Here is a 15053-nt window from a genome sequence, read left to right as displayed (position 1 = left end):
TCAAATTTGTAATCAAAGCTATGGTTTAGAAAAGAAAAATTCAGAAATAAAAATGTTAGTTAGAAATACTTAGCAATATAATAATGAAATATATATTCACATATCTACACATTTAGCAGAAACATATAATTGAAAAGAAATAGGAATTAAAGATAGTTACAATCAAAATCAATACAGATTATTTAACAGATAATACAAATCATACATCAATAAAGATTGATCAGAGATAAGTAAAAAGTAAAAATTATCAATGTAGATATATTTTTATTCTAATTCATATAAACTTTACTTAACATGTTACTTACAATAGTTAAATTCTAGAAACAATATTTGTAACATTGAGCACATTAATATCATATAAAAAAAATAACGTGTTAATTTTAATTCACATGTGTAACATTTTCATTACTTTGAAGTTTACTTAGCTTCTTACTTCTTATCCTTAACGTACTTAAAATTTGTAGTTCTTTGACAATTAAATAATTAAATATAAATTAATTGTGCTTATCCTATTCATAAAAAAATAAATAATTATTGTACTAAAAGGTAACAGAAGTATCATAATGGAAGACATTGTTGCTGCAGATCTTCAGTCTGATTCATTTCCTGCTTCTTCGTTGGCATTCTGATCCTCCCTTTCCTGTTATTAATCATTTTATTCTTGAACAAATATTGCTGTTTAAATCAATGTATTAGTAACACTTATAGAACATACCTGTGCTTCTGAGCTACCTGTATCTTGTTTCTCAGAATTTTGATTAAGGAACCATGTGATAGGTTTCTGCCATTCAGGTGTCTCCCTTGGATGATATGGATTACCACCTCCTTTTGAGTTTCGTTCCAATAACATACGAACGTTTATTATTTGTACTTTTCAAGGAAAAAAGAAAATATAAAATTTACCTTTGCTTCCTAATCCTCCTTTTTTTTGAGAGGTGCTTGCTATTTTTCTTGGTGCCTTAGCGCCAACGGCTACGAATAACGGAAAAAACGATTTATAAACAAATTTGTAAACAAATCACGATTTTATATTTTGATAATTAAGATTATGGAAAACAGTTGCAGAATTGAGTAACGAAGAATAAGATCGATGGCTGGATCGAATAGGGGGCGAACAAAGACAAAGGAATCATTTTCAAACACTGGAAAATAAAATAGTTTTCAAGTATTTTTTTCACCTTTTGAAGGTACACGATCTCCCTTTGTTCTCACCATGTTGGTAAATTAAGGAATTCAAAATCCAGAGATTCTAAAAGACAATGAAAACAATTGAACGTTCTAAAGTTTCGTTACACCTTACTTTGTTTAAATCACCTGCATATTCGCATTGCCAATTGTATCAGACGAAGGAAACCAAACAGGTGGGCCAACCTAAAAGTCGTCATGGTATAAAAATGTAGATTCAAATAATGCAATTCCACTTTAGCATTACTAACGCTTCAAAAAAGCTTAAAATTGATTAATTATATGTATTTTAACAGAATTCAATATTACTCGAACCCTATAAATTTGCTGAAAGATAACAGACGTAATTAATGTAACAATGGGATATTTTTTTTATTGAAAAAGAGTATTATCATTCCTGACCATAACAATTTAAGCAAAAATACTTTCGAATAGTTTCACACACAGAGGAACATCGAAAGTTTTATTCCATATACCTTTGCACTGTACTTAAAATAACATTACATTCAATATTTATCGTTACTCGTATTTTTTAACAAATCGCCTTCGATAATATATATATCTAATGTGACATATGTAATATAAATGCGATCGTTTAACGCGTCGTGATTACTTTGTATTGAATCCAAGTTACGTTGTAATACTGATACGGCGTAATCTTCTTATTTCGCAATGATATTGTATGTTCAGGGAAAAGTAAAACGGATGTTATTTTCGATTAATTAAAAAGATAAGAACAAACTAAAATTACGTAAAATAATTTATATATGTATACATGTAACTACATATGTCTATGTTACATTTACAGGCCATTTCTTTATGACACGTACCTCAAATAGGTATTAACAGTTTCTTTTGTAAATGATAATTTTACAAAAGATTCCGCCTCGGACAGTAATCATGTACTCTGTTAGATGTAAGCTTCGAAAGAATGTTGTATACACTTTCGTGCAAAAAATATAGCTATGTCGATAAATATGTATTATATAACTTAATTTTAATACTGAATCACAGAAACCCGTCGATGGGTAAGCAATAAATTATATCCTTAAGAATGCTTTGCATGCTTCTTGGGAGAGAATTTGTGCTTACATTAAAAAGGAAGCAACATCAAATTCGAATCAATCGCCTGAATCATTTTTCTAATATTTAAAATGTACAAGACTGGAAACAAAGTGTGTCCTTTTTGAAAAATATAAATTTGTCCAGTAAAATCGACGATTTTTTTTTTCTTTCTACTCAATCTGACACGGCAATGTTTGAAACACTGAGATGTAACTCTAAGAGAGATAAGCGCAGAATGACACTTGAAGTTATTAGTGTAGTTATTACTTTCAAATGTTGTTTCAACTGTTTAACAATGCGTGAATACATTCTCCTTAGTTTCCTGATAATGTGTAAATTACAATTTTTGCTAAATCTATGAAATTGAAGGTATCTCGAAGTTAACACTGAGATTTTCGGATTGTGCTAACTTAACAATTGTTGACAATTTAACCGCAACACGGGCAGCTTCGTCTAGATCGTCGATCGGTACGATTTTTAAACCTGCGTTCGCGATTAGAGCTTTCGCTTCGTCTACGTTCGTACCCTGTAATAATAAAATCATTAAACGTCATACTCTTTTATAATTATTCATTCTTAAAATTATTCATTTTTACTACTGTACCTGCAATCGAACAACGACAGGAATTTTTAAGTCGAGTTCTTTAGTTGCTGCTATAATTCCTTCTGCAATAACATCGCATCTCATGATTCCACCAAATATGTTAACCAAAAGAGCATGCACCTATGTTGGATGGAAGCAAAATACATTTTTAAAATTGATTTAAATAAAATGAAATCTTTCTAAGCTTGTTGCATATCGATTACGTACTCTTGGGTCAGATGTAATTATTTTAAATGCTTCCTTTACAGCAGAAGTGGATGCACCACCGCCAACATCTAAGAAATTGGCTGGTTCTCCTCCATGTAATTTTATGATATCCATAGTGGCCATGGCTAAGCCAGCACCATTCACCATGCAGCCAATATTACCGTCGAGAGCAATGTAATTCAAGTCAAATTTAGCAGCTTCGACCTCTTTAGGATCTTCCTGAGTCCAATCTCTCAAAGAGAATAATGGTTTTTGCCTGAACTCGGCATTATCATCGAATCTGCACTTGCAATCCAATGCGAAATCTAAATATCGTTAAAATAAAAGTATTAATTCTAATGAAATTTTTTATAAGATATAGGAAATTACATTATATTTGTGATCAGACTCACAGTTTCCATTAATATCTTCCGCGAGAGGATTCACTTCTAATAAAAGGGCATCTTTTTTTAAGAACAATTGGTATAGATTTACAATTATATTGGAAATGTAATCTTTCACATTTTGTAGACCAAGTTTCACAGCAATACGTTCCGCTTGTTCTTTCGTAATTCCCTTGTTAATATCAACAGGCTCGTACATAATAGCGCTAGGATTAGTTGCAGCGACTTCTTCGATATTTACACCACCTTGACTTGAAGCTATTATAACTGGACCCTTAAATTAAATATTTGAAAGTTAAAAATTTCGATTATATTTATATTAGTTGTAAATAAAATTAACATTTCGCAGATATTTCGATAAGAAAATATTCGCTGAACTTTGTATAACAATCATATTGATACAGAGGAAGTACAAGAAAATAAAGAAAAAACAGAAGGAACGAGGGAGAAAAAAACATGTGATAGTTCAATTAAAATTAATACATACAATTTATCTAATCACTAAATGGAATGTGACAATGGTAGGGGACAAAGTCAAATTGAGTAATTTGCATGTTGCAATGACGTTGTTGTTTTGGAACCACGTGGCAGTTCTCATAAATAATAAGTTTGTTCTAATTGAAAAGAAAGTTGAAAGAAATTTTTGAAAACATTCTAAATTCCAAATATTTTTCGTATGCATTCAATTACACGATTATTATTATACAGATTTTTACGAATATATTCATATCTTTAGTTACTTGTAACACTTTAAAATTATATTAATTTAGTAACATACACCAAAGGCTCTTTCCATCATGACAGCAAGGTAGTATTCTTTTCGAGGGAACATGCGCTGTGTTACCATTACTGCATTGCATATCCTACCTGCTTCACCAGTTTGTTTAGTAATTAACAATTTACCTAACATTTGACTTGCTAATTTTTTCGCTTCATCTGGGCTGCAAGGGGAACACAAATATAATATGGTATAGTACACATTTCAGTACAATTTACGTGCGTGTTGGCTCCCAGAAAAAAAGGATTATGGGTCAATAAATGATTATAAATAAATAAGTGAATCCGAACAGAAGCCCTCTTTCTTGGGAGTATAGTCAGATATTATAGTAACTTACGTTTCACACATTTTGACACCACTGACATTGGTACCCTTAAAATGACCCTTTCCTCTGCCACCAGCCAACACTTGTGCCTTCAAGACAATGTCTTTAGTTTTCAAATCGGCAGCAAGCTTTGCAGCTTCATCTGGAGTTTTGGCAACTCCAAATTTAGGAGTCGGTACTCCAGCTTCATTTAATAGACTGTAACTGATGTGTTCGTGTACATTTAAATTTCGAACTGGTTGCTTTACTAAATTGGTTTTGCATCCTAATATCTGTAAAAAAAACGATATAGTTACCAAAAGTGTTGTTAAGAGAAAATAACATTTAAATACACTAATCTATGTACATAAAATATGATAATAATAGAAAAGAGCTATTTTTTATTGGTTGCAGAATATTATAGAAATATTGTTATTATTGCAATTATTGTATACACATTTCATTAGAAGTTGATTAAAGAGTAAATGTCATAACATACACAGTGATATTAAAGCAAAGTGATCTAACACATTATTATTGACAGTTTGTGCGCTTCAAGGCCTTGGCCTGCAAGATTTAAAAATAAACTGAACTCGAAGACCAATCAATGGTAATGACCCACATACTTTTAATTCTATGCTTGTCACCCTTGACTTGTTTTGTCTTTGATAATTATCTTCTTTAGTCGATGAAAACAAATGACCACAAATAAAGTATAAAACGAAATAATTTTAAAAAATAAAGAAAACTTAAAAAGAAAAAAGAAATATCTTCAATAATAAATATTGACAAACAAGATTGAGAGACAAAGGACAAAGGAAACAATCGTTAACGAAGCATTCGATTATTCAAATTTTGTATTCTCGCAAAAGTATGACAGTTCAAAATTGTTTGACAAGTGGTCTTCATTCTTTGGCGTAATTTAATAACTCTTAATTAAATACGCACGGACGTTTCAGAGTCATCGACCTAAGATTGGAAGGACGAGCACGGAACGTCCACTTTCGTATTGCGTAACTGTCATGCTTGTATTTCGTGTAAAAAGATAGTTTTGCGGCAAGGCCAATATCTTTGGCTTCGAATCGACTGACCCTGGCGCCGAATTTAGCAGACTACGGATCTAATATGGTGGTCTCCTTATGAATCATTGGCGCAAGTATCATTCGATTTCGGGATACGGAAACAGAGGAAACACATTTTTCATGCGATTATTAGAGAACCGACGTAAACATTACCATACGAAGAACGACTTGTTTCACGTACCTTCGACCCATTGAATCGGGTGAGATTTTCAACGAGTGAGATGGTCCGCGACAACATGGTAGCCATCTTAGTAAAGCAGTGGCAGTGGACTGCCAAGTGTAAGCTGCGCCTTCATGTCCCCACCTTTCTTCTTGACGTTTCCTGTAAAAACATGACGCAAACTCGCGCGCAACCAGCCGCGATAGCAGCACCACGTTAATGCAAAGACGACGCATCACTTGAAATTAATTTCAAACGATCAGCGCTAAAATGAATAAAAGACAAAGATAATATTCGAACTGTAACAATTGAACAGCGAAGATCTTACTTGAATCTTTAGGGGGTTCATTTGTTAATGTAATATTAGTTTTTGCTATTTGAATAATAAAGCAACCAGATACATATTTTATAAATCATTAGTATGAATTTTAAATTCTTAAAGCACTTTACAAACTGAAAAATAAATAAGGAAAATGTAAGAAATAATAACAAGTAATTATCGCGTCTATATTGAAAGAAGTTTAACGGGATTAATTTCATTCGCTTAGATTTTAAAGTAGACTATGAACTACACAATTTCAATGGAAAATATTTATTTTATACAAATATATAACTTTCTGTATAAAGTAAAATTTTGCGAAGACGATATTAAGTATTTGTTGTATATTTTCTAGTGTCAATAGTTTCGATTCGAAAACTCTTCACCGTACATGCAAGTAAAAAAGAAGCGATTATGAGGTCAAAAATGATAAACATACGCTCTGAATATTTCCCACAAAGAGATTTACCTTACTTCGAACTGTTACATTTTTTATCAGATTTCTCTTTGCTTGTGAAAGAAATGTCTAGATTCAAGGAATTTGCTAAGTTCACTACTGTCACCAACTTTACAGCCGCTTCAGCCGCTTGGGTAAAATCGTCCACGGAAATGACTTTTAATTTCGCGTCGCGTATCAGTACTTTTCCTTCTTCCATGTTAGTTCCCTAGGCAGGTTGTAAAAGAAGGAAAATAAAACTTATCGTTATTCTCACAGGACCTTGATAAATCATTATTAAATTACCTGCAGCCTTACGACTATCGGAATCTCCAATTTCAGATCCTTAGTCGCAGAGATTATTCCTTGCGCAATTATGTCGCATCTCATGATACCACCAAAAATATTAACGAAGATAGTTTCGACCTGAAAAAATTCGCAATACAAATTTTATAGATACAGCGCAGAATATATGTAACAAACTTAATGTTTGTTAATATAATAATGTTTACTATCTATATGTTTTAAACACCTTTGGATCAGAGACTATTATTTGGAACGCCTCCTTGACGGTTTCCGCAGTGGCACTGCCACCCACATCTAAAAAGTTGGCTGGCATACCATCATAGTAATGTATGATATCCATTGTAGCCATTGCTAATCCTGCTCCATTCACCATGCAGCCTATATTCCCATCTAGACCTATGTAGTTCAACTGAAATTTAGCTGCTTTAACTTCCTTTGGATCTAATTGCGTCCAGTCCTGAAGAGCAAATAATTCTTTCTGTCTGAATTCTGCACTGTCGTCGAAAGAACACTTACAATCCAAGGCATGATCTGGAAGTCGTATAAATTTGATTAAACATCTGTTTCTTCGTTACAGTAAAATTAATCTAACAAGTTTCCTTTGCAAACCATACATTCTCCGCAAAGGTCTAATGCAAATGGATTTATCTCAAGCAACAAGGCGTCTTTTTCGATAAATAATTCATAAAGATTGCAAGCGATCGTGGAAACAATGTCTTTGTCCTCTCCTTTTACACCTAACTTGTCTGCAATGAGATCTGCCTGTTCGGTTGTTAGACCCTTCATGATATCAATTGGTATATACGTTATAGCTTCAGGATTCGAGGCGGCAATGTCCTCAATATTTACGCCGCCTTGTTTTGACACAATTATCACGGGACCCTGAGAAAAAAATATTTTCTTTTTAATATCAAACATAATGAAAAATTTAATATATACAGTTACTTGATAAGTTTAACTCACGTTAAAACTGATCTCCAACATGACTGCAAGATAGTATTCCTTGCGAGGGAACATCCGCGTCGTTACCATTACTGAATTACAAATTAATCCAGCGGCTCCAGTTTGTTTTGTTATTAATAATTTTCCTATCATATCATTGGCGAAAGTCTTTGCTTGTTCAGGGCTGCAAATTATGTTGAAAGACACATTAAGATACGGATATTTGAAATAAAAGAAAAGCAATAGAAACTATTAGGAACTAATTCAAGTTTAAATTCATGACACTCACGTTTCGCACATAATAACACCTCTGACGTTGGTGCCTTTAAAGTGTCCTACTCCACGGCCTCCGGTAAGAACTTGCGATTTTAAAACGATATCTTTCGTATCCAGATCCTTGGCTATTTTAGCAGCCTCGTCTGGTGTTTTAGCTACTCCATATGGCGGAGTTGGAATTCCAGCTGATTTTAATAAAGTGTATGCGACATGTTCGTGAACTTGCATGCGCCGAGTTTGTTGGGTAAAAAGGGATGTACGAAATAATAACTGAAACATATTTTCCCAACCATCAATATTTAAAATAGCAAGGCCTTAACTTATTAATAAATTGGATAATCATTTTAGTATTCCAAATATGTAAATGTCTACCTGTCCTTTTATTGCCTGGGTGCAACATAATATCAGTGATGACATTCTCTTTGACATGTCGATACTTAATTTAAACAATTTCATTTACACAATAGTAGACTCGATTCATTAGCGTTGAAAATTGCTCAACTTTACGAAAATGTAGAAAGCGACGCTTCGTTATTTATGAATTGTACAAAGAATTCTGCTCCTACATTATACAAAATCCTTAACGCAAATTTTAAAAGATGCTTCATTATGTACAATGCATTGTGAAATCAATTAAGTAGGCAATGAGCGTTGAATATATGCCTCTTTGTTTTACTACAATGATAAATGGTCATATTTATGAGTGAATGCTACCACAGATGAGCAAAATTTGGTTTGAATAGACAATGAATTAAAACACCATATATTGGATAATTGTTTAGATAAACTTTTATTCGAGAAACAAGGAATATAAATTCATCGTATAATTCGAGTTATAGTTTTTATTCAACAAATAACGGATCGAAAGTTATTTATCTTTTATACGAACTTTATATCTAGATAAGAATATTGCCCATCTCTGGTTGATATCACTTTGTACAGATAATATCAAGTTTCACATAAACGTTTCCATTCAAAAGTACTTGAATTACGAAGAATGCTCTACATATTTCGTACGAGTCGCGAGTTTAGTAAAAGTTGCTTTCACATTTTAATTTCAGAAAATGCTTCTAAGTTCAATACTGAAAAATAATTAACTTTATAAACAAAGAATAAACTCCATTCGTGAAATTAACTTTTGTATTATTGTAATAAACGTGTGATTTTTCTATTCTCTTTATATGCGTAGAAGATACATGTATTAAATTACGTTAATATAGTAAAATATAAAAAGTCAATTTACATTGTACATCTATGTATAATCCGATTACAATGATTTCCTTACAAGCGCTTACAACTATCAAATAATTGCAATAGAATTGAAATTGCTACATTACACATTTATAATTCATTGGTATATCACGATTAGATATAACTCAATACGCTCTTAATGAGTCATGTTTGCGTTAATACCACTTGGTATGATAACAGATATTTCTTTTACGAAGACAAACGTATGCTTATCTTAGGAACTATGTCCTTAACAAGATTTCTAAAATTTTGATAATTCGTAGGCAGTTACAGCATTCTGTTTCTGTTATCGTTACATTTTACGCTGTGGATGTACGTTTGACTTCATCGATCAAAAGAATATTATCGAGGCTATACATTTCTACAACCTTTTAGATGTAATTACAGAAATTATAAACGATAAACTAACTTAACTTTCCCAAAAATTAAATAATGTTACTGTATACTTCAATAGAAAGATTAATATTTAAGAAAAATAAGATCTGAAGCAGTGTCTTGCTATAAAACATAGACATTTCATCTTTGCGTACTTTCTCTTCACAAGTAGTAGAAAAAAAGATAAAAAGAATAATAAAAGAAAAAGTAATTTATAACATGTACAATTTTTCAAGTAAAATGTTATGATGTCAGAAATAAAAGATAACGCAAGTATTAAATTCAAAATTCGATGCATTTAATACTTCGAAATATATTCAAAACACAAGTTACCTACGCTCTGTAACTTAAAAATAATTTTCATACTGCTTAAAATATGAAACGAAAAAAATCGAGAAGGTTCGAAAAACGACTTTTCATCCTCGCGTGACACAACTTAAACATTCATATAATTTGTGAAACAGAACTGCTTCTTGCATCTATGTTTCAAGCATAAAACTTCATTTCTGGCCTTAACAGTCTTATATTCTAAATACAAAACAAATCATGTTTAATTTCAAAAACTAAATCTATCGTTCAGCGTTCTTCCTGTGACGCCAAGGTTTCCAGATAAGCTGTACATGACTTCGCTGAAAGTACGATCGTCGACATCGGCTCCTGCATCTAACGAAGGGGTGTTACGTGTGCGAGAACGAGAGCGTGATCTTGACCTTGAACGTTGTCGACCAAATAGAGGAGCTCGACCAACCTGAAACACATTCATTTTAACGATCAAATATACAAGAATAAACATATAGTTTATATGCTATATATTTCTCTAAAATTTCTTCTAAAGATTAGTACATAAAAATCAGTTTTTATTTTCACATAAATTAATAGTTTCAAAATATCATACCATATTCAAACTTTGTATATTTTGTCTAAACGGTGAACGTCCCCTCGGAAGCTGGCGCAAACTGTTCACAGCATTTCCATTTCGACTTGGTGCAAGAGCAAGAGATCGTTGATGCGTGCTGGGAGTATTGCCCAATGTACACATGAAGTTCACATTTGAATTAGCATTTATTCGTGGAGAACTACAACATTGTACATATCAATTAGTAAAGGTGAAATTTGTTGTTCAGTTATCGAGTAATATTGATCAATGAAGTTGTACAGATAGAGTACTTAAACATTTTCAAATGAAAATAAGTATAGTTTAGTTACTCGTAACACATTTGCTGCTGCTGAAATTATTCCTCTAGGATAGATACAATTCTTGTTTAGCATGAATAATTAATTTGTTTTAGTGTCACTGATTACTGTTTTGCTTGTCATCCTTGGTTTTCTCATACGAACATACCAATTACGTCAGCAATATTATTGAAACAACTGTTTCAACGCAATGTGTGTGTCAACAGCCGTAAATGTGTTAATGAATTACATCAGAAACAATAAAAGTGGAAAATGAAACATTATTCACGATTACTGTAATACTAAATATCAAATTGTTTATGAACTGTTTTATAAGTTAATTGTAACGGTAAATTATAATTTTAATCATACTTCATTCTCATTAATTTTTGTTCGTATTGTACACGCCTTTGTGCACGGGCAATTTGATCGGAACGCAATCCACCGGTAGTGAAGCGACGTTGAGACGTTAAAATTTGTTGTCTTCTATCCATTGCACTTCTTTGTTGAAGCGATAACAAGGATTTTCCAGCTGGTGGTACCTTCAACAAAAGATTTACTTCAGTTTTCGTTCAATTGACTCTACAACTTTCTTGTTTAAACAATCAGAAACTTACTCTGAATTGGTTTTGTAGAGATAATCTCTGATTCTGTCTTTGCAGCAACAATTGCTTTGCTCTTTTAACGCGATTTCGATAAGCAATTTGAGCAGGACTTTGATATCCTAGTCGGTTATGAACCGAGGTTGGGTCACGCAGATTTGGTAGACTATTCGTTCTCTTCAATGTACTTTTATTGTTTGTAAAGAATCCTCCTTGAGTAAAAGTCAAATTTGTGCGACTTCTACTGCGAGTCAAACCAAATCTATTGCCTCGACCACGACGAGTATTAAATGCTCCTCGCGTGTTCGATTTTTGGTTCAATGCCAAATTGCTTCGTGATCTAGCAAGACCATTGTTTTTCTTATATCGTTTCCTTACAAAACCACCACGAACGTTATTATTATTATTATTTTGTCGAGCTGGCCATGTTTGCTCTTTCTTAGCAGTTCCAACATTTCGTTTAACTCTTGCACCTCTACCCCTAAGTCCGCTCCGTCCTCGAGCACTGCCTCGAGTGCGTTTAGCGCCAGCTTTTCCATTGGCAGTCCCAGCCTTTTTCTTTTTCTCCTTTTTCTCCATCTTTATGATTTCATCTTAAAAGGAAGAAAATTCACAATGTTTAGTGAGCATATGGTCTTAGCGCAAGAAGTTAATTTTGTGTCAAGCTTTAATCTGGAATGTATGTAAAATTCCCTCCTGATGCCGAAGAATAATTCAAGATGGCAAACTTGGTAATTATTTCCATTAAGGAAATTTTTTTTGTAATATCTATTTTCATTAACCATTTCCATAATTTTCTTCCAATATTTATATTTAAAATAATCTCACTGGTTATGGTTTTTGTTATACATATTTATCAACACAAAAAAATGTAATATATCAAAATTTCAACTTGGTCATTCTTTATTATATTTTCTCAACCACTTAAGAATGATTCTAGATATGCTACTTTTAATCTTTTACTCTTGATATCAAAAATAAATAACAACAGTAACAATAAGAATCAAATATACTACTCTAATTAAATAATAAATAAATGATAAATAATTAACGTTTTAAAATACTATTATTTCATGTAAGCTGAATATATATATGCATGTATAAGTCTATTTAAACAACAGTTTCATGTATTTCTCTACAATCTGTTGTAGAATGTACAAGAAATGTTGAAATTTCTTTTAATTCATACTGTAGACGAATTTACACTAAAAAATTAATTCTCATGTATGATTATCTTCTGTTATGTGAAAAACGTTTATAGTTTATGTATGTCAATTAGTAATAATAGATCTTCATTCACATTATACATTTTCTTGTTCTTCTTTATTCAACTTTATGAACTTTTGTATTTCACAAATTTCCTTTTGGAGAATTTTATTTTAGTTCATGTTTAATTTGTCTTTATTCTTCCAGTAGTCTACAGATATGTTGAACACTTCGTACACACATTGTTTTCTTGGATAATCAGTTCTTCATACACTTGTAGAATTGCTTGCGAAATATCCAATATTGTGATGCCCAAACATTTCCAAGTATATGTTCAGTTAAATTTTTCTTTCATTTATATTTTGTCCAATTTGTTACTAGGCTTCATTTTCTGTATTCTATTTATACTCTTGGCATTTTGTTCCTCTTTTCCAGGATAATTATATAGATGTTTATGTGATACACTATCAGTTTACCAATGTATCATGAAAATATTATTACTATGTAGTTATGTAATTACAACTACAATAATATTCATTAATTTTCTATTAAACCATAGATGTCTTAGAATGTAGTTGTACAGTCTTTTCCTATTCCTGAATTTCAATCCACAAAACTCTTCAAAAGTTTCAATGATCATATATCTTCTCCATAATTGTGTTGCCCATAGGCAAAAATTTGCAGATTTCTTGATCGGTCAAACAAGTGGTTTATAAATCTTGATCCAAGTTATGCAAACCAATTTGTGTTGAACTTTTACAAAGTAATATTATTTGTTCACAGGCAAGTCTTAATTACAATTTTATGCTAGCTTATCACTCTAGCATATAAACTCAATCAAGCATCTAATAGTTTTGTTTTCCTGATACATGTTAGATATCTCTCTGTCTTTTTCTATTTCAAAATTTTGATCCATGTAGCTCCTTGTGTACGTAAAGAGTCGTATTATTATTTCTTCCATAGTTGTGTTGCTCAAACATGCAGCTTACAAATCTTGATCCAGGTTATAAAAACTCAATAATGATTCACGTTTAACTAAGGTACATTATTTGTTCACAAACAAGTCTTAATTATGATTCTATTACATAGATTTAGTCGACCATCTTTCAATTATTTCTCTAGCAAGAAACATTCCTTCCAATACTGAGAAATACTTAAGCTTCACACAAAATTTCATTGTCTTTAATACATATTCGTTAAATGGTAAAGTGAATGCGTTCAACCATGGAAGTTAATTGTCCTGGGTGATATGCTTGCCGTGTACTAATACTTTTGTCCGTTAAAGAATTAAACAGTTTGATTTGACAGCGACTGTGATCTTTCGCAAATGCCATAGAGAACATTTATATGTCAAAGGTAAAATAAAATTCGTTTGACTAGTTCGGCATGTGTTTTTTTTTTGTTCTGCCTCACACGTACAGTGTAGCACTTCGAATCCCATTTACATGAAGGAAGAGAAATTCGAGGAACATGATAGCAGAGATAAAAATACAACTAAAGTTACGCAAACGTGTATCCCACGCAACGAGAAAGTTGACTTCTTTTTGTGAAGCGTGAGTCACACAACTTTGCTTAGCGGCAGCGTCCCCCGGGTTCGTGTTCGTCAATTTTCCATTCGATAAAACGTCGCTATTTGTCGAAAGAAATCGCTCCCAAAAAACCTCGTAATCCATCGTGGCGGCAATACTTTTCTTCTTTTTCACGATCTTTTCGCTGAATAATGGAAACGTATCTACTTGTGTGAGAACACGGCTGAACTGAATACTTCTTTTATTATTATACGTTTACAAGGATCCGCATATTTCCTAAGGAATCGTTATAGAATCGTTTTCATCGTTACGCACGTTTTGCAAACGTTATACGTTTTTTTTTTTCTTCCAGCGATTGAAAACGCCTCGAACATCTCCCCGTGAACTTCGATTAAATAACGACAGATTTTTTTGTTTGGTTTAAGAGTTAATTAGGGAGACAATCCTGTGAAAATTGGCTCGTTCGCTGAGACGGTACATTTTCAGAGATCTATCATCGGGCGTAAACGAATATCGAAAATAAATTTGTATATATCTACGCTTGTACGATTCTCGTCGCCATATTGGAATTTGTGCAAAAGAAGAAATAGTAGCCGTACGCTCACCCAGGATTATCAGCGAGAACGCTAGATTTTCGAGACTCTGGCCACTTACCAAGCGACATGTTCACTTTCGCGTCGATCTCTGACATGTTTTACTTTGTTTATTTCTATCTCTTTCGATATGAAACACGCAATGGCAGCGATTTAACAACTTTAATTGTCGTTCTTAACGTCACCATAGACCGTACACAATGACATCACACGACATACAGCACGCGAATGGAGGAACGAATACACAACGAACGAGCACAACGCCGCCAATTGCAGG

General features: G+C 32.5%; 4 protein-coding genes across 4 annotated transcripts; all 4 read right to left on the bottom strand.

Annotated features, from left to right (window-relative positions):
- Window positions 1-281: 281 nt before the first annotated feature.
- LOC128885796 (PCNA-associated factor-like) lies at window positions 282-1788 on the bottom strand. Its single transcript, XM_054140100.1, has 5 exons — window positions 1315-1788; window positions 1179-1249; window positions 904-972; window positions 716-825; window positions 282-640 (listed from the first exon to the last, which is right to left on the bottom strand). The coding sequence occupies exons 2-5, from the start codon at window positions 1213-1215 to the stop codon at window positions 590-592; spliced, it is 267 nt and encodes an 88-aa protein (XP_053996075.1). The 5' UTR covers window positions 1216-1249; window positions 1315-1788; the 3' UTR covers window positions 282-589.
- Window positions 1789-1931: 143 nt separating this feature from the next.
- Window positions 1932-5944, bottom strand: LOC128885543 (succinate--CoA ligase [ADP-forming] subunit beta, mitochondrial-like). The gene is made up of 7 exons (XM_054139637.1): window positions 5790-5944; window positions 4560-4819; window positions 4223-4385; window positions 3454-3718; window positions 3062-3366; window positions 2855-2974; window positions 1932-2776 (listed from the first exon to the last, which is right to left on the bottom strand). The coding sequence occupies exons 1-7, from the start codon at window positions 5853-5855 to the stop codon at window positions 2606-2608; spliced, it is 1350 nt and encodes a 449-aa protein (XP_053995612.1). The 5' UTR covers window positions 5856-5944; the 3' UTR covers window positions 1932-2605.
- Window positions 5945-6218: 274 nt separating this feature from the next.
- LOC128885532 (succinate--CoA ligase [ADP-forming] subunit beta, mitochondrial-like) lies at window positions 6219-8663 on the bottom strand. Its single transcript, XM_054139627.1, has 7 exons — window positions 8420-8663; window positions 8061-8317; window positions 7793-7955; window positions 7444-7711; window positions 7056-7360; window positions 6830-6949; window positions 6219-6752 (listed from the first exon to the last, which is right to left on the bottom strand). The coding sequence occupies exons 1-7, from the start codon at window positions 8501-8503 to the stop codon at window positions 6558-6560; spliced, it is 1392 nt and encodes a 463-aa protein (XP_053995602.1). The 5' UTR covers window positions 8504-8663; the 3' UTR covers window positions 6219-6557.
- A 148-nt stretch (window positions 8664-8811) lies between these two features.
- Window positions 8812-15033, bottom strand: LOC128885595 (uncharacterized). Its single transcript, XM_054139696.1, has 5 exons — window positions 14838-15033; window positions 11464-12041; window positions 11219-11388; window positions 10569-10749; window positions 8812-10421 (listed from the first exon to the last, which is right to left on the bottom strand). The coding sequence occupies exons 1-5, from the start codon at window positions 14872-14874 to the stop codon at window positions 10230-10232; spliced, it is 1158 nt and encodes a 385-aa protein (XP_053995671.1). The 5' UTR covers window positions 14875-15033; the 3' UTR covers window positions 8812-10229.
- Between the last annotated feature and the right edge of the window lie 20 nt (window positions 15034-15053).

Source organism: Hylaeus anthracinus, unplaced genomic scaffold, assembly GCF_026225885.1.
Source record: "Hylaeus anthracinus isolate JK02 unplaced genomic scaffold, UHH_iyHylAnth1.0_haploid 0, whole genome shotgun sequence".
NCBI lineage: Eukaryota > Metazoa > Arthropoda > Insecta > Hymenoptera > Colletidae > Hylaeus > Hylaeus anthracinus.
Note: the sequence above shows the minus strand (reverse complement) of the source record. Positions and strands in the feature narration are given on the sequence as shown.